At 32.8% G+C, this 22,144-nt stretch overlaps 4 protein-coding genes across 5 annotated transcripts; 2 read left to right on the top strand and 2 right to left on the bottom strand.

Annotated features, from left to right (window-relative positions):
• Nucleotides 1-40: 40 nt before the first annotated feature.
• On the top strand, nt 41-2,811 carry LOC109801218 (putative aquaporin TIP-type RB7-18C). Its single transcript, XM_020362236.3, has 3 exons — nt 41-244; nt 1,858-2,105; nt 2,267-2,811. The coding sequence occupies exons 1-3, from the start codon at nt 118-120 to the stop codon at nt 2,639-2,641; spliced, it is 750 nt and encodes a 249-aa protein (XP_020217825.1). The 5' UTR covers nt 41-117; the 3' UTR covers nt 2,642-2,811.
• Nucleotides 2,812-3,873: 1,062 nt separating this feature from the next.
• LOC109800000 (ATP binding/leucine-tRNA ligases/aminoacyl-tRNA ligase) lies at nt 3,874-9,268 on the bottom strand. Its single transcript, XM_020360675.3, has 4 exons — nt 9,113-9,268; nt 7,437-8,977; nt 5,366-7,115; nt 3,874-4,264 (listed from the first exon to the last, which is right to left on the bottom strand). The coding sequence occupies exons 1-3, from the start codon at nt 9,256-9,258 to the stop codon at nt 5,374-5,376; spliced, it is 3,429 nt and encodes a 1,142-aa protein (XP_020216264.2). The 5' UTR covers nt 9,259-9,268; the 3' UTR covers nt 3,874-4,264; nt 5,366-5,373.
• Nucleotides 9,269-10,251: 983 nt separating this feature from the next.
• On the top strand, nt 10,252-13,442 carry LOC109799804 (formyltetrahydrofolate deformylase 2, mitochondrial). 2 transcript variants are annotated; one of them, XM_029271815.2, is made up of 8 exons: nt 10,252-10,514; nt 10,603-10,715; nt 10,799-10,949; nt 11,065-11,138; nt 11,417-11,573; nt 11,796-11,894; nt 11,977-12,063; nt 12,240-12,565. In XM_029271815.2, the coding sequence occupies exons 1-8, from the start codon at nt 10,362-10,364 to the stop codon at nt 12,267-12,269; spliced, it is 864 nt and encodes a 287-aa protein (XP_029127648.1). In that variant the 5' UTR covers nt 10,252-10,361; the 3' UTR covers nt 12,270-12,565. The 2 variants fall into 2 exon arrangements, with proteins under 2 accessions (XP_029127648.1, XP_020216029.1); XM_020360440.3 differs by lacking the exon at nt 12,240-12,565 and adding an exon at nt 12,938-13,442 and having other exon boundaries at nt 10,259-10,514.
• A 1,219-nt stretch (nt 13,443-14,661) lies between these two features.
• LOC109800943 (VAN3-binding protein) lies at nt 14,662-17,249 on the bottom strand. Its single transcript, XM_020361880.3, has 7 exons — nt 16,957-17,249; nt 16,579-16,859; nt 15,926-16,319; nt 15,657-15,833; nt 15,463-15,509; nt 15,306-15,363; nt 14,662-15,117 (listed from the first exon to the last, which is right to left on the bottom strand). Exons 2-7 carry the CDS (start codon nt 16,849-16,851, stop codon nt 14,879-14,881), a joined length of 1,188 nt encoding a protein of 395 aa, XP_020217469.2. The 5' UTR covers nt 16,852-16,859; nt 16,957-17,249; the 3' UTR covers nt 14,662-14,878.
• Nucleotides 17,250-22,144: the final 4,895 nt, after the last annotated feature.

The following is a 22,144-nucleotide window of genomic DNA, read 5'->3' as shown; positions in this document are numbered from 1 at the left end:
ACATCGAATATATTTATGTAAATTCTTGTTATATAAACCTAAGCAAAGGTTTATGAGACAAAGCACCCTCACTAGTTAATAGCAAGATAGGTTTTGGTTTTGTAGTGAAGAGCCAAAATGGTGAAGATAGATCTTGGTAGCTTTAGTGACTCTTTTAGCGTTGCCTCTCTCAAGGCTTATTTCGCAGAGTTCCATGCCACTCTCATTTTCGTCTTCGCTGGTGTTGGATCAGCCATCGCTTACAGTAAGTGTTTTAGGATACAAATTTAATAATATCAACTAAATTAACCAACATCCTTATTTATAGTAAATTAGTAAACTAAGAGTTACTTCAAATACTTTTAAGAATTTTTCAACTAAAACTAAAAAGTTGTTTTCACTTAAAAAAAAAAAACTCTTAAAAATACTTAAAATTACCCAAATAAATTTAACTTTTATCAGAAGCATCTGGAAATAATATTTAACTTAGATATTTGAAACCAAGTCTCTTAACTCGGTAATATGAAACACGAGGGATCATATTCTCAAGTTTGATTTTTGTCGATATTAAAATAATGTTAGTCAACAAAAATTATCGGTTAGAAAAAGTTTTGGTGTTTGAATTATACATTAGTGAATCAAAAGTTGTGCACATGAAAATTTAAGCCTGTTAAGTGTTAACCACATAACGTTATGGATTCATGCATTATTTGTTAGTCTGCACGAAAAGTTTTTAACTAGTTGAAGTATATATAAAGGACATCACATGCTTTCTTCGATCCATGCATGGACATCGCAAACATGAGAATTTCGGGAATTTAAGTTGGTTTGCACGAGTCAACGAGAAGGGAGAGATGAGCACGCGCGTACGTGAAATTGCAATATAATTCTGGAAAAATCCATACTTACTCTTTCAAATTTTTTCAAACTATTATTACAATTATCGTTATAACTTTTTACAATAATTGAAGTCTCAAAACTAATAATTTCTATAAATGTGTAAAGTAAAAATTATGATTGCATCTATTGTTTATTTGAATTAAAGTACTTCATAATCTTAACTAACTTTAATCAACGAAGAACATACGTATTTACTTAATGCAGAGGAATCAAATCTGTAAATATTGATAATATGTTTAAAATTTATACAATGTGAAAAAAAAAGAATATGATATATAATACGAAAATTAGTTGTACATAAATATACACCTACCTCGCGTATTCTTTATTTATTGAAATTATAAAGATAACATGAGTTTCAATTTAAAATTTTATTTACTATTTTAATTTTTCACTGTTAAATAGACTCTAGTAGTTTACTTTTATGTATTCTATTTATATTAAAATAATTTTATTTCAACATGTTTTATTAATCAAGTAGTCCCATTAAATTTTAAATCATATACTTTTATGATTAATCTTCTTAATAAAAAAAATTATCTTGATCACCTTTAATAAATTTTCCTTTTTAATCATATATTTTCATTAACGAATTTCAAATCCAAAATCTTATTTAAAAAATCTGTGTTCGTTTCCATTTGAATTATCGACAAGTTACAACATTATTTAAAAAACTTGTCAAATATAATTTACTATATTTAAAATAATTAGTATGAACATGTTTAATTAGTTTATTAAAATTGATTTAATGCAACTAATGAAATCAGTATGATCAAACTAAATGACAATAATAGTTTCGTAGTTATCTCATTTACTATAAAATAAGTAATAAAGTTGGTAAAAGTATCTATAAAAGAAGGAATAATATCATTTTTTGGTGATAGCCACATGTGTATATGCTGTCATGTCTAATAAAAAATTGTAATATTGGCACAAGAGTACAAGTAATGATGGAGTGATTATTTATGTATTATATAGACGAGCTGACGTCAGATGCAGCCTTGGATGCAACGGGCCTGGTGGCAGTAGCTGTGGCCCACGCATTGGCCCTATTTGTGGGAGTGGCCGTCGCAGCCAACATCTCAGGTGGCCATTTGAACCCAGCTGTCACATTTGGATTGGCTATTGGAGGCAACATCACCCTCCTAACCGGCTTCTTGTACTGGATTGCCCAATTGTTGGGTTCTATCGTCGCATCCCTCCTTCTCAGTTTGATCACCGCTAAGGTATTTGTATAAATCATATTTTAAGATGGTATTATAAATATTTTAAATGTTTTTAAAAAGATTACCTACTATTTTTATATGTATTAAGTACAATAGTATGAAATATGAAGAAGTGTATAAAATAACATTTTCTGATATGATATTGTTTTGGATATTGGCAGAGCATTCCAACCCACGGACTCGCTGCTGGTGTGAACGCTTTCCAAGGTGTAGTGTTTGAGATTATTGTTACATTTGGGTTGGTATACACTGTGTATGCAACTGCAGCTGACCCCAAAAAGGGCTCATTGGGCGTCATTGCACCCATTGCTATTGGGTTCATTGTGGGTGCCAACATCTTAGCTGCTGGCCCATTTAGCGGTGGTTCAATGAACCCGGCTCGCTCATTCGGCCCAGCTGTTGTTAGTGGAAACTTCGCTGATAACTGGATCTACTGGGTTGGCCCATTGATCGGAGGAGGCTTGGCTGGTTTGATTTATGGTGACGTCTTCATTGGTTCCCATACCTATGCCCCACCCTCTGAAACCTACCCTTAAAAATTTGAATTCAACTTCTTGTGTGTTCCATTGAAGCTTCATCTTTCTTCACCGTTTGCCGTCTCAAACCTCTTGCCTTTTTATTTTTAAACTGTACCTTATATTTTCTATGCACTGCTTGTAATAATTATGTAAATTATAAATTGAACTTAAAGCATGAATTGTTGGAAGGTCCCGTTGTTTTTCTGTGTTCGTCCTGACAATAATGACAGCGAGCTAGTATTTTCTTACAAGGTCAAACTAACCATGAGTTTTACAACTACGATCTCAAACATAACTGCAAACAACTTTTCCTCGGATCTGTAATCACAATCCTAAAGTTAGCAGTGTACAATGCAAATGATTTGTTCTGTTTCTTAAAGTTAAACCCTCCAATACCTTCGGCAGAATCAAAGTTCAAAGAGACTTTTTTAGGGGTATTAAGCATTGTAATATTTCAAGTAATGTTGCATGCACAACAAAAATTATATGTCATCACTTTTATAGCTAACTCACTTTATTTATTATGAAAAAAATATATTAATAATGAAAAAAATAAACACAAATAGTGTTGTACATACTCTAGTACTATTGTCCAACATGAAACGGTATAAGATATTAAGTCCTCCTGATCCTTGCTTGGTATTGTCGCATCATGTGATGCCCTCATATTTCCGTAAAGGCGGCCGCTACAACAGCATTAGGTTACATTTGCGGCCCACAATGAGCACACCAGGCCATGCAACCACAGTGATAGGCTACGTTTTTTCCTTCCGATATGTAGAACGCCATAAGAACTCCACACATATTCATCTGATCATCTATATTTGTTTTAAGTATCTGAAAATGTTTTATCTGGTCCGCACATTGTTCCATGTTTTATTTGCTTCTGTACAAAAAGGAGAATTTGAGCCCAACCCAACCCACCAGAATAACAGAAATTAGAAAGCCTCGAGCAGTCGAGTTTGATGACCAGCTAGAGTCCTCGATTCTATTCTAACTCCCTTGTCTATTTTTTTTAAGAAAAAAAAACACGTTAACAATAAAAGTAAGTCCATGCATGTTTAAATAAACTTCTTTGAAAACAGATCTAAGAAAACAAAAAGATTAAATTTCTTCTTAAGTTAAACTAACTTATGCATAAAATAAATTTAGCTCATTGATAACCTTATTTTATTTTTACTTCTTACTTTTCACTTTTTTCAGAAGAAATTTATCCAAACAAGTCCAATATTGCATGTCAAAGTAGGAAATAAAGTCCAAAATCCAATATGAAAACAATTATAATTAGATCAACATTTAAGTATGATTTAATACCGTTCTCAAATAAAATAACTCATCCAAAAGAACACTAAGGAACAAAATGTAATTTCCAGATAGTCAGAAAACTGACAACTTGGCCATGAAGATGTAGAGCAAACAATGAAGGAAACTAAAGGAGTAATAAAATTAAAAGCTGACAAGAGATATCTTTCAGGGCTTTAGAAAGTAGGATGTCAGCAAACCAGAACTCTACGTCAGCAATTTCTGACAAAATCTTCTGTTATCCACAAAAAATTCAACTTCCTCAATCACCAACAAAGCACGATAGAGATCAGGATAATCATACCACACATTCCTCGGTGGAGTGAGTACTATTGCAACCTATAAATGACAATCACATGAATGAGCAAGTTTGCATCCAGACAATAATATCATTAAAAACGAACTTTGACAAAAAAATTCAGAGGAAACTAATGCAATATCAAGGAGGCAATAATATTACGAGGTAATTACAGTAACACCCGAGGTTTACTGTAATTACACAGGCACCTCCTGAGGTTTATTGTTTGTTAAAGCAAAAACACGTGTACCCTGAGATATTAAAGCTATTACACATGCACCTCCTTACTTTACAAGGTCTATACATGTACCTCCTACGTTTTCCAAACATAACACTGATACAAAAATTAATAACGAAACTCAAAACAATTAACGAAACTCACTCAAAGAACGAAATGTGTACAAATGTTGGCCACAAATAATGAGTATATAGCTTCCTCCCGGTTATTTTGGTGGTGTCAAGGTTTTAAATGATAAAGGAAATTTTGTCCTTGAATTTTTCATTAAAAACCATGTGAATAACAAAATAAACAGAATTAACACCGTTTGCAAGGGAGAGGGTGCATCCATAACGGGGTAACAAAGATTAGGGGGTGCATGTGTAGCATAAAAAAAATAGGAAGGGATGCATCAGTAATACCAACAAACTTCAGGGGGTATTTGATGTAATTTGCTCTAATATTTTCGGTTATAACGAGAATGCCGACTTTCTAAATTACAGATAAATCTTCTATAGCATCTATAATAAATCTGTAAACGAAGTAATGTACCCACAAGATAATGTTAGACATCAGGAATACATAATTTCCAAGTTAATTTACTCAAGTTTCTCAGGAACTGCAATTCCTATTATGTGCATACATCATGAATAGATAATTTCCAAGTTAATTTACTCAGCTGGGCAGTAAAGTTATACAAATATATGACCCAATGAGACAAATAGAGGGGAATAAAAATAGAAAAAAGCATTTACACCTCACATCAGCCCAATTTTATTTTTTACAACACTTCATTTAGTAACAAATCCTTGTATATATATATATATCAAATAAAAATAAATTACATTTGCGTTTAGATGACAAAAAAAGAACAAAGTGGGAACTATGAACTTAGTTTAAGAAAGAGAAAATTCCAGAAACTCACCCCAGTAGCTACTGAGTTAAAAAGATGGCAGTTGGATTTCCAGGGGATGGAGGATTTTGATTTAATAAAGAAGCTAATGATCCAGCTCTGGCCAAGGAATCAGCATCTGCTGCAGATAAAATTTCCACATCTTCTAGACCTATCTGTCTCTTGATCAAGTCCAAGTTTTCCTTAAGAACCTCAATTTCACCAAATGGCAATCTCAAATCCAGGGCTTGAGCCCCAAGTGCAATTGCTTCCTCTTTCTTAAACCTCAAGAAAGGCATACAAAGCTTTTGGATTTGCTTAAAATTTGAAGATTGACCAACAGAACTCTTCTGTAAAGCCTCCAATATCTCAGAGTCTGGAGCAAAACTTCGAGTATCCCTGTTAAATTTGTTCTGAAGAATACTCAGGCACTCGGCTTTCCAACCATCAAACTGTTCATTTACATATATCAAGCCTGTCACCTTGTTTTCTGCTGGTGATGCAACTGGAGGAGCTTTCTTATTACCCTTCTTTGAGCCCGAAAGTTGCTTCTGAAGCAACTTCCTCATCAAAACAATTGAGTCCTGCAGATATTTGTTGGCACTCTTCAGTGTGAGATCAGGAGCTTCAGCTGTCGGCCAGCCTGCATTCACCACAAAACCATCCTTCTTCAGAAGCTCTCTCCAAATAAATTCTGCATAATGCGGACAGATGGGTGCTATTAGACGTGTCTGCACATCCATAAAACGCCACACCAAGTCACGATTATAACCTCCAACCCCACATGAGAACCTATACTCATCCCTAGCAGTCTGAAGATCATAAAAGCCACTCTTGAGAGCTTCTCGAAACATGTAGTTGGAGTAATTTTGCTCAGTTGTCTTGACAGCAATATTAATCTCATTGGCAAACACACGATCAGCATAAGTAGATGGGGGACCAGTTCTCATGGAAGATTCTGCTGCCAGATTATCCTCATACCATGCAATCTCTTTGGTAAGCCGAAGAATTGCAGCATTTGCAGTCTCAAAGACAAAATTTGCATCATCAACACCATCACCAGCATCAGCCAAAGAGAACCGAGTAGCATCGGCAGAGAACTCCTCAATTGCCTGACGTAACGTCCTGAAATTTCCAGTGGACTTGGACATCTTCTCAGAATTGAGCATTATGTGTCCATTGCATCTAAACCCACGAGGCCAGTGATGCTTGGCCATAATTGCAGTATGGTTGTAAATGCAGAAGGTAAGATGATTCTGGATGAGATCCTTACCAGATACTCGAAGATCAAATGGATACCAATACTCAAATTCCCGCTTCATTCTGTCTAAAAGGGATGATGAAATATCGGTTGACTTGGGATATGGCCCACCACAGAAAATATATTCCCAGACATCATGGGTCAGTTGTTGAGGTTTGATGGAAGACTCACTGGATCCATACATGTCACCATTCTGCAAATGGTGTGCTACAGTGTAATAGGCCATGTAAATGGTGGAATCAGATAAAGACTCCACCAGGAACTGTTCATCCCATGGTATGCGTGTCCCAAGGCCAAATGATCGCGAGCAAGCCCACTGGTTCAACCAGCCTAACGTGTGCTCAAATCCATGTTGTGTCTCATCAGAATACAGGCTCATGTTAGAAAGGCACTCCTCAGCTAACTTCCTCCATTCTGATTCTCCATATGTAATGTACCACTGATCCGTAAGGGCTACAACACATTCATCACCAGATCTTGACATCACCCGTTTCTCTGGCTCACTGTAGACAATAGCCTGACCTGGAAGTGTGGAACCAAAAAATTTAGCAATTGCCGCAAGATGACAAAGGACAATATAGGCACACAAATTAAAAAAAAAAATTATCAAGAATTTACAATTACATATAAAAATACAAAATAATAAACAGTTTAATTTTGATTCATTATTATTGCAGTTTAATATTATCCCTATATAACCTAAACTCAAAGATTGTTGCATCACGTAGGAAGTTGTAGCCAATCTTTATAAATTATGAGTTATACAAGTAAAACAATAATAATAGACTATATATATATATATATATATATATATATATATAAAGTGTGAAAGCGAATGCCGACCTGTTTCCAAAAGCTTGTTCCTAATCAAGGGTTTAGCTTCCTGAACTTTTCTACCAGCAAATTCCCCAACAATCATCGTCCCTTCAGTGAATCCTTTCAAGTACGTTTGCTTCTTGGCTTCTGCAAGCTTTTCCTTATCATTCTGGCTTTTGATTTTCATCTGCAAGCAAACGGTCTCGGCACACTTATTCCCAAACTGCGGAATATCAATGATGGGCACAATCTCAAACGGCATCACCCATTCATCCTTAACCCCATACTTCTCCCTGAACGCGGGTTTTGCCTTCAAATCATGCAAGGCCATGTAGTCATCAGGAGCATCACTAGGCACACTGGTGACAACCCCAGTACCCTTATCCATCAAAATAGACAACATGGGAAGCGCATAAATAACCTCATTGACGGAAAGAGGAGACTTCAATGGAAGTCCAATCAAGTCACGGCCAGTGAGCTCAAGCAAGCAAGAGGGTTTTTCCGGAACCCGCGAGTGGTTCTGGTAGGCAAGGTTAAGAGCCGCTCTATGAGCAACAACGAACACCTCACTCTCATTGATTTCAAAAGCCCCATACTTACCATCCGGCAATACCCAAGCATTGGTTTGACCATACATAGTCTCAGGTCTCAAAGTTGCAGCAGCAAGAAACACCTTCCTTCCCTCCAAAACCTTAAGCTTCTCAGGAAAAGGAGCAACCAACTCCATCTTGATAATAGTATACTCTTGCGGCTGAACTCCCTCACCACTAGCCCTATCATGATCAGCACAAGGTTGACCATCCAAAGGAGAGAAAACAGTATACCTCACATCCTTCACAACCTTCCCCATGGACTTCAACTTCCTCATCTGCCACCTCACAAAGGAATCAAAATAAGGGTTCATATCAGTAGTAATAAACGACCTCCTCCAATCACAACCCAATCCAAAAGCCTTAAGGTCCTCCACAGCCAAAGGTGGAAAGTAAGAAAGCCACTTATAAGGATCCTGAAATTTCGAAATCTCAGCATCGGAAATCCCCACACTACGCAAAATCTCCCACTGGTAAACCTGCCCCGTTGACTTCGAAGCAACCTTTGACTTCTTTCCCTTGAATTTATCCGGAGCGGCGTTGGAAGCTTCTTGTTCCTGTTCCTCTGGTTGCTGTTGTTGTTGCTCTTCTTTTTCGCCGGGGAACACCGGCGGGTCGCCGAATTGGGCGATTTCGCGGGCGAGTTTGTCAGCGGAGGCTTTAATCGGCATGCCGGTGCAGTGGAAGGCAAAGGGGAGTAGGACGTTGGCGCCGCGGAGGCGGTGGAAGGCGGCGGCGAACTCAAGTTTGGAGAGGGAGAAGGCGTGGCCGAGGTGGAGGTAACCGTTCATGTAAGGAAAGGGAAAGTTACCGAAGAATTTCTCCCCCGGCGAGGGAGGTTTCTCGCCGGGCTCAGCGCGGAAAACCTCTTTCTCTTCCCACCATTTCTGGACCTTCGACTCGATCTCGCGGAGGCGGTCCCGGCGCGCGAAGCTCTTGCCGCCCTCGCTCGCCATTTCCGTCACGTGGTGGCGGAAGCTGCAACGAAAGTAAGGGTTTCAGATCGTGAAATGAAAACGAGGAAATGGAAAGAGGAGAATAGAGTTAAGACGACGACGTTTTGGGATGGCTGTGGATTGGTGTGAAGAAGGAAATGAGGGATAGGGAGAGAACCTGTGTGGTGATGAAGTTTGGAAGCGGAGAAGAGAGTGCCCGAGGCGAGACTGCGTGCGGTGAAGCAACAACATACAGAGGAAAAAACCTGGCGCGGGATAGAGATGAAAAGCGAGGGTTTTGCTTGCTCGGGTTCCTCGGCCCATTTCTTTGGGCTTACTGGCCCATTTATTTTATTAGGGCTTGCTTTAAGATACAATAGGATGGATGATTGCCCCTGTTCCTGTATATTACTACTGAACAATTTGTATAATTATTTATTATTTTTATATGCAAAATATTTATTATGATCAAGTTATTTTTGATAAATAAATCAATAATTATTAAACTTTCCTAATGAAATCAATTAAAATAGAATAAAGGAAAATAAAGAAACAAAGAAATAAACTCAGAAAAATATATTGATAAAAAAATCAAAATAATGTATCAACGTTCTTTTTTTTTACATATCTCAACATCTCTTAACACAAAGAAATATTATTTATATTGTTATAAATTTAATGATACTTTAATAATTTTGAAATTGAAAGGTGATAAATTTATTTTGAAATGTACGTTTTGTCTATTTTTATGGGCTTTTAACAGCAATACCATTCTCTTTATTAAGAGAATAAAAAGCAGTAAAGTCATTACCCCTAAAATGTTACTCCGTATAATTTATGTGCTCTTTTAATCATGTTAATAATAGTTATGTATATTTACGTAATCATTAAAAAAAGTTATATCTATTTAGTTTTAACGTTTTTTTAATTATTAAATTGAATTCTTAACCCAGAATTTGATTTAGTAATTAAAAGAAATGTGATATTCCCTGATATATTGCCTTTGAAATTTTAGGAACTAATGTGATAAAGTTTACCACGATCAAACTGTCAGTTTACTATTTTTTTTAAGTATTTTAACAATTATCATCTTCCAGCTGTAAAAAAAAAACAATTATCATCTTTCATGTATTAAAACCTCTAAAATATGAAGATCAATTCAAGTCCATATACATATTGAATAGTAAGATAGTAAGAAATAAAGTTGACTATGCATGCATACCCCATTGTTTTAGACCACACATGTATATTTTAGGAAACAAATTTTCAATTGTTTTAGACCAAGCGTACATAGCCCATAGAATTCTTTCCTTTAGATTCAGACCACGTATATCTTTTCCAAGTATTCCTGGTACGTACAAACAAAGCAAACACACGACAAGCACAAACCCACCAAATAGATTAACTTTGAGAAAGCCAAATGAAAAATGGGCATCCCCCGAAGACTGTGTTCTAGTTTGAACCTCTTCCAAGTTGTCAGATTTGGCAGCAAGAAAAAAAGTTACAGTTCTCTTCATCCCCCAAACCCATCGTGTTCCAATTCCTTCCTCACTCATGGAATCCACGTCTTTCAATGCCCCGTAACCCAATGTTCCAATTTCTACGTTATTTATTTTATACTATTATTCCCATTTCCCATACAATTTCAACTTAATTGGTTTTATGTAGGACACTGTTGGAATTGTAGCCAAGCTATCGGATTGCATTGCCTCTCGTGGTGGCAACATTCTCGCTGCTGATGTTTTTGTGCCTCAAAATAAACGAGTCTTCTACTCTAGAAAGTACTCTAAATATACTCTTTTATATGCATAAAGTGTATTGAACACACAAAATCCAATTTCTTTGTCTTGTTCAACATTCGCAGTGTTTTTGTTTTTGACCCTGTTGTGTGGCCTCGAATGCAAATGGAGGAGGATTTTCTGAGGCTCTCTAAAACATTCAATGCCATGAGATCTGTTATAAGGGTTCCAGCTCTGGATCCTAAATATAAGATTGCTATTGTCGCGTCAAAGCAGGTATACATCAATGTTCTTCTGCTGTTAATCTTTTTAATATATACGTATGTATCGTGTTACATGTATGTAATGCAATGTGTGTTAGAATAAAGGGTTTTTTTTTATGTTGTTGCAGGACCACTGTCTGATTGATTTGTTACATGGATGGCAGGACGGAAGACTCTCAGTGGATATTACTTGTGTAATTAGGTTGAATTTCAGAAACTACGTGACTAAATTGATTTGTCTTTTTAATTTATTTATGAGGTTAATTTCTATGTAACATTCTCATTATATAAAAAATTACACCGTTAACTAATAAAAATTATCATAGGAGTGACTTGTAAGGTATGAATGACTTACCATACATAATACTTATGATAAGATGATAGTCTAAAATTTATATGCCCTAAACATACTCTTTTTACTCTATTTATTTTTAAGCTCTTTCAATCCTTAGTTATTGACTTACTTGGTACATTCAACAGTAACCATTTCAGAGGTCCAGAAAGCGAGGTGATTCGTTTTCTTGAAATGCACGGTGTTCCTTATCATTACTTAAGACCAACAGAGAATAAAAGTGAACCGGAGATCCTAAAGCTGGTTCAGAATACTGATTTCTTAGTACTTGCGAGGTATACTCGGGTAAATAACTTGATGGAATTATGTTTATTACTGTTCCAATACATAACAGGTTCTGGTAATTGGTTTTTTACTCTTGAAATTAGGAGGATTTTTCTCAGAGCTCTTCTCTGCCCCTATAAGTTTTACTTAAGATTATCATTTATAGTATATGTTATGTTACTGTTTGATTGAAAGGAACATCAGTTTTTTTTTTCGTTCCTTTTTATTGGTTTATTTTTGCAGATACTATCAAGCACCTTTTTAAGGAGTTATGGGAAGGATATAATTAACATCCACCATGGTCTGTTGCCATCATTTAGTGGTATCAATCCATCTAAACAGGTGACATTTCATTGGTTAGACTATGTACTTATCATGCTTTCTTCCTATCTTGTGTGTTTAATATGATTGGTTATCTTTGCAGGCCGTTGATGCAGGTGTGAAATTAATCGGCGCAACAAGTCACTTTGTGACTGAAGAACATAATGCTGGACCTATTATTGAACAAATGGTGAGCATAAATATTTATAGTACTTGTTTATCTTTTGCCTACATTTTAGTCAATTAGTTGCTTCCGCTATTAAATGATTATGTTGAATTTGGTCTGAATGGGTTATAGGTTGTTGTCATTTGTTTATGGGGTGTTTTACTTGGCTTTTAAGCTCTATTTGCCTGGTCTGCCTGCAGAATTCATTTCGGATACATGCCGCTACCTAGAATTATGACAGCCATTAAGATGGAATGAACAAATTATAAGTTGCCACTGGTGTGATATATGATATGTGCCAGTTGGTCTTTTTTCTTGTTTATTACGAATCTCCTTTTACAATCTTTTTTCCTGATGTTTGTAAACTCTTTTCATGATTGTATTAGGTTGTGGTAAAAAATGTACATTGTACTAGCTTAGTCTCAAAGTTAACTTTAGTTTTAAAGTCAGAGTAAATAGTTTATATACAGACAACAATTTAGAGTTTCTTTTATCATTATTCAATCACAAATCATCACATTTGTTATATGTTTGTTCGCTTTTATGATAATTACTTTATAGTCATACTTATTATAATTTCTGATTAGTTAACTTTTTCGTTGGTGGTGCGTAAAAATCAAATTCTTTATACTCATGCAAAATTTGATTTATGCTCTGAAGATGAATTTCCTTACAGATTTTCATGTAATTGTGATGTCTTATTCTAAAAAGAGAACATTCACATTTACTTTGTGCTAAGATTCATAGGTTAGCATTGATCCCATTAAGTATATCACACTTTATTTGACTATTGGAAGCAGTAAAATAACATTCAAAAATTAAGCAGAGGCGTGATTTATTTTATAATTAACTGATGGCTTTAAGTATGCCCTGGCCCCATTTTTTCTCTGAATTGTAGGTTGAAAGAGTTTGCCATAGAGATAACTTGCAGAGCTTTGTGCAGAAATCACAGAACCTTGAAAAACAATGCCTGTCAAGCGCTATCAGATCTTATTGTGAACTTCGAGTATTGCCATATGAAGAAAAGAAAACTGTCGTATTTTGAGGACAAACACCAATTATATACTATACAAAGGGTGAATCTCTATAAGTGGATACAATGTTTTACTTGGAAAGCCCGCATTATATATATTCCACTTCAGTTGCAAGAATGAGGATGTATAAGAGGAAAATACTAAAAAAAAAAAAAAAAAAAAGCTTTAAACACATAAAAAGTATAAAGTTTCTATCTTCTGATTGTGTGCTAATTGCTATCATACACAGGTATCGCAATGGGTATTAGAGTATTATTTTTTATATTCACATTTTAGATAGAAATTTGACTTGAAACTTATGCCCATGCATATAGTAATTTTAATGTTCATATTCAATTTAATGAAATGTTTGTTATTATAATATGTAAACCTACATTCGTGAATTTTTTGTATAGTAATTACCTAAATCTGAATTTAACGTGGTTCACTTGAAGATTTGTAAATTTATTCTAGAAAAGTGAATTTGGAGATTCTCATATCAAATACAAATTAAAAAAACTCCAATGAAAATTTTTAAAAAGTGATATTATCATGTCATTGTTATATTTTTATTTGCACAATAAAAACGTCAGTATAATTTATTTCTCACATGAGTGCTAGAATTTGAAAGTCGTGATATAACAAAATTAGGTTGTGACTGGTTATTGTTGCAAAGTTTTAGAGTACTTGTTTTTATGTTTTAATGTATGAAATGCAAAAGCAATAATGTTATTGTTTTGACTTTTGAGGTTAATGTGAGTAAGAATATCTATCGTTTTTGTCAAAAATTAATCTCTGTCAAAACTTTAATTACATTAAAGTTATTCATCTCAACGTCATTTTATAATTAAATTCAAGATTTGAACTCGAAGCATAGCGTTGAATTTCACTTTTATATAAACACTTACTAATTTTCACTTCCACTTTTTATTATTATTGTTTAAAATTCAAAATATTTTTTGGAATATAATTTTTAACTTAACATATTTCTTTAAAATACTGTGTAATAACATTCCTTTCATTTCTTAAAAGTTTCCTTTTTAATTTTGGCAAATTTTGGAGAGAAACTAAGTAAACCTTTATATATCATGGAAACAAAAATATAAACAATAAATTACTTTGAAGAGATAATATATAACTTTTCTTTTTCAACACTTAAAAGACTTTTTTTTAGTTTAAGGTAATACTTTCGATAAACCTTTTAAGGAAAACAAGAGGAAGATAAAAGAATGAGAAAAGGGTGGAAGGTCAAAGTTGCAAACTCTGAATTCGTGTCCCTCACTCCTTCAACTAAATTAAATAAACTCATTCCAGGAAGAACACTCCACTTTAACATTGAAGATTACAAATTAAATTTTCAGTAGTGTTTTTTTAATAAATACAAAAAAAAAGAGGAGGAGAAGAGGCTACTCCATTGAGAATTTAATTAGTAGTACTTGAAAACATTTGTCATTCTAGACATAATAAAACTGTATTAACATAAATTAATGTGATCATATAATAATGATGATTTAAGTGATTTTATTTTCATAGAGTAACACGGTGTAGTTTTGGATATTTGTTCTCTTTTCTCTTTATAAAATAATTACAATAAAATAAGCTATTCTCGTTGAATTAAATAAAAGAAAACCTTGATATTGGATGCAGTAATTTTTATATCTTAACACTGATTTTAGGCTTATTAATTTGTATTACTATTAACAAAGATGGTCAAAGCAACCCCTGCAGTGAACAATTTTGTTTCTTTGCTTCTGTAATGCAGAGGCAGCATTTGTTTGGCAAAATTTTGTATGTTCCACTCTTCTAGAACCTAGAGGCATATACAATCATGTACTGGTACTAATACTTAAAAATTCAAGAGAATGCTCTGTTGCTTCAACAGAGTTGACTCTTCGAAGTAAAAACTCAATCCCTTCAACCCATTTTTGCTTGTGGAGTTTGTTCTGGCACTTAAATTCCAGAAGACCTTGTGCAGTTTTGAGGCCAAAATAAAGCTCTTCTGACGCTTCCCTTTCTTTTCTATATGGCCATGCATTATCTTTATCACAGACTCCATACACCACACCTGTTACAGAATATGTTACACAGAATTAGAGAATAGCAATAACTATCAGAAATAAATAATTTGGAGCCAAAAGAAAAGAACGGAACATATGTTCCTAAATTTGCAAAAGATTAACTACATTGTTAAGAGTAAATTTACAAAAGAAGATAGGTGCATGTTGCACGCTTGTTAATGTTAAAAAGGCTCACATTTATTCTTTTTGGAGAAGGCTCCTCCAACGTGCTTGCTTTTGATCTTAATTTTGACCTGAAAAATACGAGAAATCAAATTGTAATCTATGAGAAAGAACCCACCACCGAATGAAAAAAAAAATAAAAAAAATGTTGTTCGGCCAGGATTAGTTACCTGACACTTCTTGATATAAACATGAACATGTTTCCATCGTATAGCACCTGGAGAAAGTACAACATTGATCATATTAGTTCATTTATTCATGATTTTAAGGATTAAAACGTTTGTCATTAAACTTAAAGTAACAAATTTAATAAACAGTCCAATCCAATGTTATGAATGGAATCCATATGATCCTAATCGATTACCTTTTTCTGTGAGCTGCAACAAATCCCCCAGACAGGGAGGATGACGTTCCAACATGTGACCATCAACCGCACGAAGCCAATGCGTTTCCGCTACCACCTTATCATAGGGACTTATAGAAGCATTTTTCTTTGCTTCTTTTGGCAACCTCGCTGTCAGAGCTGCTTCTGCTCGCAAAGCTGATACATAATGCAACCATCAATCATCAATACATAAAAGCTATTTTGATCAATTTTAAGTCTCCAAACAAGGCATTAGACTGAGCAAATACCGGTCGCAGCTGCAGCGGTGAGAGTCATTAGATCGCCGGGGGTCTGAATATCGACGGCGGACCTGACGGTGGACGCCACGCGCTCGCGATCCGCGCCGGCTAACTCCGCCATTTCAACGCAATAAGACGCCAAGAGTTGCGTGGCCGAAGCGAGAGCGACGTCGAATTTGGAACGAGAGCCACCGCCAGGGTCCTCCGTCGCGGCCACAGCAGCCACCGCAGAGGCTAGCCCCGCAATGGACAGCGCCGCATGCACACGCGCGTTTTCCACTCGCGCCCGATCTTTCTTCTTTACGGAAACGCTCGTGTTGCTCTGCTGCTTCTGATGTAACCATTTTCCAATCGCACCCATCCTTCGACAATTACCAGATGCTATCATCTTCCCTGTCCCTCCCTGCGAAAACATCACCTAAACATTACAACTTCCACGTAACAATCACGTACTCATAACTCAAAATTACAACTTACAGTGATTCATTAAGCTAGAATAAACATTATTATGTTAAACCAAATATAGGACAAAACTTATGTTACTAAGATATAGTTAGTATTTTCTTATTCAAACTTCAATTCATTAATATACATTTACATTCATCGGTACTCAAATAATTATAATAGTATATTTGAAGAATTTTGTTAAGGGGGTGGCTTACTGTGAATTGAGGTGCGGAAATAGGTTGTGGCAATGTGTCTTGGGCCTTATCGAGGAAAATTTGTTTTTGTTTGTCTGAGAGAGCCTTTGAGATTTCGGAGGCAGAGAGACTCCATGACCTAGATAAGAACTCCATGGGTTCACGTGGTGTCGGTGGCTCAGCCAAGGGTGGCAAAGATGACACCGCTTTCAATTCCTCCGCATCATCTGAACCTAACTCCTGCTGCCAAGACCCCTTTTTCCAAGGTGGAACCGCAAAGAAACCACCTTCCATTTTTGCTTCTGTAAATAAATGCGCAAATCCAATTACAACAAATTAACATCAAAACCAGATTATTTGATAAAAAAAGAATTATGGAGAAGAAAGTCAGAAATTAACCTGCGTTGTCACTGGCTTGAAAATGGATTAGAATCCAAGTCTCGTGCTTTGAAGTTTGAACCACCACAAATTCAGGTGGAAGTAGATTAAACGAAAAACGAAGACAGTAGTCCAGTATTTACTGAGGTCGAAATGTGAATATTAAGAAAACAGAATCCTGGAGAAGCGGGTATTGGTTAGTGCAGAGCACTGTTGTGGATAACGGAAATATTATTGATGATTTAGAAAAAGTACGGCGATGGTGTCAGAAGCAATGGTGAAGAATACATTATACATATAGAAGAGTGATGTGTCATTTTAGAACGTGGATTTAATTAACGCGTTATGTACGTACTTTGGGTTGTTGGAGATTGGAATAAAATGAGTGTAGTGTAAGACTAGCTAGTCAATGACGGTGAAGGTCGGTGTTGTCACATTCCTCGTTCCTAGCTCTCTTTGGCTAACAAGTCATCAATGGATACAGGGCTCATTGACCAATTTGGCTCATTTTTCCAAATTATTTAGGTAAAAGAGATTATTTTAAAATTATGTATACCTTTAGAGTATTTTTTAGCGGTGTCGCGTGAATTTTTTTAACTCTAAAAAAGCCATAAAGTTGGTATAGTTTATAGCGTCACATTTTTAATATAAAATAAAAATTTTAAAAAAAATATAAGTAAATAGTTTAAAAAAAACGAAAAAGGAAGTCGGTATAGTCTATAACGACATAATATGTTATAGGTCATAGCGTCACTTATTTAAATATTAAAATACATAAAATTAAAAATATATATATATATATAAAATAAATAAATTACAGAGAAGATAAATATAAAAATATAAATTTATATTAAATTCATAATATAAATTAAATTTTGAAAAACAGAAATTAAGTTAATAATTAAAAAAAAACGTTCAAATAAAAAAATATATTTAAATACATAAAAAGGGAAAAAAAATATGTATAAAATAAAGAAATTACAGAAAAAATAACTTTATAAATATAAATTTAAATGAAATTCATAATAAAAATTAAAATTTGAAAAAAAGAAATTAAGTTAATAATTTAAATAAAAAAAGTAAAAAATAGTGGTGTTATGGCCTATGACGACACAATGTCGCTATAGGCCATAGCGTCACTTTTATAAATATTTAAATAGATAAAAAGGAAAAAAATTATATATAAAATAAAGAAATTACAGAAATAATAAATTTATAAATATAAATTTATATGAAATTGATAATATAAATTAAAATTTTAAAAAAAGAAATTAAGTTAATAATTTAAAAAAATAATTTACTAGAATTAAATAAATTTTTGTAAAATAATTTACTGAATTGTTGAGTATATAATAATTTTTAACAGATATATTTTATTTAAAAATTGTGTATAGTGTATAATAAAAAATGAAAAAAAAATTTCTAGGGACATAATTTATTTATATAAATGGAAATAATAAAAATCACAAAAAAAATGAATTACAAAATAATTTTTTAAAAAAAAAACTAGTACAATAAATCTTGAGAGAAAAAAAAGACCCAACAATAAAAAAAAAACAAAAATTTTGAAAAAAAAAAAAGGGCTGATGTCGCTATGGGCCATAACGACGCAATGTCGCTATGTCCCATAGCGACATTAGCCTCTTTTTTTTTCAACATTTTCGTTTTTTTTTTTTACCTAAAGTCGCTATATAGCGAAATCATCCTTTCTTTTTTTTAGTTTTTCATTTTTTTCTACCTCAGTTTTTTTAAAAAAAATAAAAAAAATTTGGCATTAGGTCATTTTTTTCTCTATATTTATTTTACCAGTTTTTTTAAAATTTATTTTTTTTGTATTTTTCTACATTTTTTTCCTTCACTTTTTTGTGTGTACGTTTTTTATTTATATTTCTTTCCTCAATTTTATTTTTTCGTGTGCTTTCTTTTTAAATAATTATTTTTTTGTGAATTTTTTATTTTTTTCCTTCAGTTAATTAAAATACATTTGTAAAAGGAAAAAATATCAAATATCAAATTAACTGAACGAACAAAATAAAAAAATGCATAAAAAAAATAAAAATAAAATATAAATTTTCAAAATAATATATAAAATAAATTTGGAAAAACTTTAAAAAAAATAAAAATAAAAAAGGAAGTCGTTATGGCCTATAGCGACTTTGTGTCGCTATGGGCCATAGCGCCTCCAGCAAATATATAAATTTTATTTTAAAAATATTCTTTTGTTGTACAAAAATTATGAATATATTTTTAAAAATCAAATTTTAAATGAATTATATTTTAAATAATATTTTATTTCTATTAAATATTATTTTTTACTATTAAATTTAGCCATTTAAAATGGTTTTGGAGCCTATAGTGACAGCAGTTAAGTTGCTATAGGTTGTAGCGACTTCTACATAGCTAAGTTTAAGCCATTCTCAATTTAAAAAAAAAAAAATTATCACGTGGCAAGGATGTCGCTATGGTCCATAACGACATTGTACAAAATAGTCTCAAAGGTGTATATAATTTCAAAACAGCCCCATTTACGTAAATAGTTTTAGAAACTACCTTACAATGATCAATCAGCCTGGATATAGAGAATCTTTTATTCATTGATGTTCCAACATGCTGCTACTAGAAAATTCTAGTTATTATAAGTCTAAAACATTTAATAATTTTGGATGTGTAACTTAATTCTCTCTTAAATTTAAGAGTCTTTATTTAAATTTCTCACTTTTAATTGTAATTCCTTTAATTATGTTTATTTTTTATTTTTAATAATAAACTTATGAATCTTTATATTTATGATTGTTATGATCATGATGTATGTTCTTATAAATTAGGACGCTTTATCTTTTATTATTTATAAAATAAATTAGTTAACAATCGTCTAAAATTTATTATATAATGTCTTTAGTGTTAGATTGATTATATTGATAAGATATACTTAATCGATTCTCTCAATTGACAAGAAGATAATGTATTACACATTTTCTAAACTCAAACATTAAAGTGTAAAGAATTTGCATATTTAATTGATAAAAAATGATTAAATATCATCTATATATAGTCTTTTAAATTCAAAGACTAAAATATGAAGTTGGAATTAATGTGAAGTCTATTTAACGAAATGGTACAATTGACTACTAAGAATTTAATGTTAAGTTGCAATATTATAAATGAGCGGGGAAATCATAATACAATGTTCTTTCCTTGTAACGTCTTTATTATGGTAATATCTAATCGACATTAAATTTGAACATTCAACATTACAACACATATGTTTGGTATTTTGGCACGTGCATTGGTTAGGAGGCCATGCAAAAGGAGCATGTATGACCCAACAATTATTTGCCAACGAGGTATATCTTAATTTTATATCTATGATCTCCTTTTCAAGGGAATGACCGCTAGCTAATTAATTTGAAGTTTTGAACTATCGATAAGACTCCAATCCGATGGACACTAATGGGAGTTTTGGAAGTACGGATAAGGTTCGGATGCAATGCAACATAAAATCATAAATGAAGTGTCTCGAGTGTACAATTCAAAACTAACAACATATCACTTGAATAAAAAACAGCGCGCATTTTTTAAGCACGATAAAAAGAAAGCAACATTTGGTTCCCATGGTTTGCTTCAACCTGTTGCTATCATTTAATCGAGTCATGTTATTTAAAACCCAGGACTCTACACATAGAATCAAAAGCAACCATATAGTATATTGCAGGTCTCGAGAGAACTACGTACAGAACAAAACTATATGTCTATATCCAATATCCATCTAGTTTACACGTGCTGTCACATATCTTACTATAAATAAACTTGGATTTCTGTGACAGTCAAGTGCAGTGTGCTAGTTAACCTTCCAGTTGTCTTATGAATAGTATCATAAGAGTTAAGATGAAAAATATGTACTAACCTTTTTCCATTGTGGTATTATAATTCAGGAAAATAGAGAGATGCCAACGAAAAATGTGAAAAAATTAGTACTCAAATTAATAGTATATAATATTCCACATTAATAATGTGAAATATTTTCAACTCCTCACCATTCTTCGGTGTGAACTGTCGTTTTTATAAGTATATGTAAATAATATTATTGTTTTAAGTGTTTAAGATAGCCTATATCTATGACAGATAGTTTTGTAGGGGAATTATTAAGTGGAAATACTTTTTTATTATAAGAAATGAGAATAGTGAATATAAATTATTGGATGTTATTTGCGATGTCAAAAATTAAAAATAAATAAATATATATTATTTTTATAGTAGTCCACGTGACTTAATTAGTTTTTAATCTTAATTTAATTATGTAATCCACTACTATCGTTCTTAATTACACCCATAAAAAAACAAGAACTGGACTAATTATATATCCCCTATTTACACCAATGCATGTGTGTAAGTGAAAAGGTTATATAAACTTAATTTTTATATAGTTAACATAAAGATATTTACGCTCACAATTTATTATAAATTATTTTGTTTTTTAAAGTAATTATTATAAAATTAGCGATTGACTTTTACATATTAAACACCAATCTTTAACTTATATAAGAAATTTTTTAGGATTTTTTCTTTTTTTTATGAATTATTTTTTATTTTTTATCTAATTTAGCTTTTAATTATTTTAATTATTTATGAATTAAATTTTAATTTATTAAAATAAATTATTAATAAATAAAAATAATTTTATATTATAATATAAACTATTTATCATAAATTTAAAACATAATTTATATACTTAAAAATATTTATTGATATAAAATTTAAATATAATTTATTATATATTCACATGTAATATTTATTTATATATATAATTCATTATAAATTTTACATATATATAACAAACATTTAACTTATACAATCAACATACTAAAATGTTAGTTACATATAACTTAGGATACGATTGATCTAATTCCTTTTGAAGAAAACAATTGATCGTATTCCTATAGCCCCTGTTTGCTTCCACGGATTTACTATTCACGACGAAGGAAAGGCGAAGAAAAGGGGTGTTCATTTCTAGTGATTTGCAACGACGGAAAGGCGAAAAACAGGGAGGAGAGGCGTCGTGACTGTCATCGCACAAAAGCGAAGAAAAGAAAAGAAAGTCACGTATGATTTTCGCTTACCCGGAAATGCCCCTGTGTCATGCAGCAGAGGAAGCATAATCAATTATGGTTGGCCACATAATCGATTATGGCCTTGCATAATCGATTATGTT

The sequence above is a fragment of the Cajanus cajan genome, chromosome 11 (assembly GCF_000230855.2).
Source record: "Cajanus cajan strain Asha chromosome 11, NIPB_CcT2T_4, whole genome shotgun sequence".
Taxonomy (NCBI): domain Eukaryota; kingdom Viridiplantae; phylum Streptophyta; class Magnoliopsida; order Fabales; family Fabaceae; genus Cajanus; species Cajanus cajan.
The sequence above is the reverse complement of the archived record's forward strand: the minus strand, read 5'-3'. Positions and strand labels throughout refer to the sequence as shown.

What these genes read in the sequence shown, in the direction of transcription:
- LOC109800943 (XM_020361880.3), bottom strand. Translation starts at nt 16,851, where the DNA reads ATGGAAGGTGGTTTCTTTGCGGTTCCACCTTGGAAAAAGGGGTCTTGG. An exon ending in CACCGCTGCAGCTGCGACCG is followed by an intron (nt 15,834 to 15,925) that starts GTATTTGCTCAG and finishes ATTATGTATCAG; the next exon opens with CTTTGCGAGCAGAAGCAGCT. An exon ending in CTTCTCCAAAAAGAATAAAT is followed by an intron (nt 15,118 to 15,305) that starts GTGAGCCTTTTT and finishes ATTCTGTAACAG; the next exon opens with GTGTGGTGTATGGAGTCTGT.
- LOC109800000 (XM_020360675.3), bottom strand. Translation starts at nt 9,258, where the DNA reads ATGGGCCGAGGAACCCGAGCAAGCAAAACCCTCGCTTTTCATCTCTAT. An exon ending in CAAACTTCATCACCACACAG is followed by an intron (nt 8,978 to 9,112) that starts GTTCTCTCCCTA and finishes CTTTCGTTGCAG; the next exon opens with CTTCCGCCACCACGTGACGG. An exon ending in GAACAAGCTTTTGGAAACAG is followed by an intron (nt 7,116 to 7,436) that starts GTCGGCATTCGC and finishes CCACACTTCCAG; the next exon opens with GTCAGGCTATTGTCTACAGT.
- LOC109799804 (XM_020360440.3), top strand. Translation starts at nt 10,362, where the DNA reads ATGGGCATCCCCCGAAGACTGTGTTCTAGTTTGAACCTCTTCCAAGTT. An exon ending in TCCACGTCTTTCAATGCCCC is followed by an intron (nt 10,515 to 10,602) that starts GTAACCCAATGT and finishes GGTTTTATGTAG; the next exon opens with GACACTGTTGGAATTGTAGC. An exon ending in TACTTGCGAGGTATACTCGG is followed by an intron (nt 11,574 to 11,795) that starts GTAAATAACTTG and finishes TTATTTTTGCAG; the next exon opens with ATACTATCAAGCACCTTTTT.
- LOC109801218 (XM_020362236.3), top strand. Translation starts at nt 118, where the DNA reads ATGGTGAAGATAGATCTTGGTAGCTTTAGTGACTCTTTTAGCGTTGCC. An exon ending in TGGATCAGCCATCGCTTACA is followed by an intron (nt 245 to 1,857) that starts GTAAGTGTTTTA and finishes TGTATTATATAG; the next exon opens with ACGAGCTGACGTCAGATGCA. An exon ending in TCAGTTTGATCACCGCTAAG is followed by an intron (nt 2,106 to 2,266) that starts GTATTTGTATAA and finishes GGATATTGGCAG; the next exon opens with AGCATTCCAACCCACGGACT.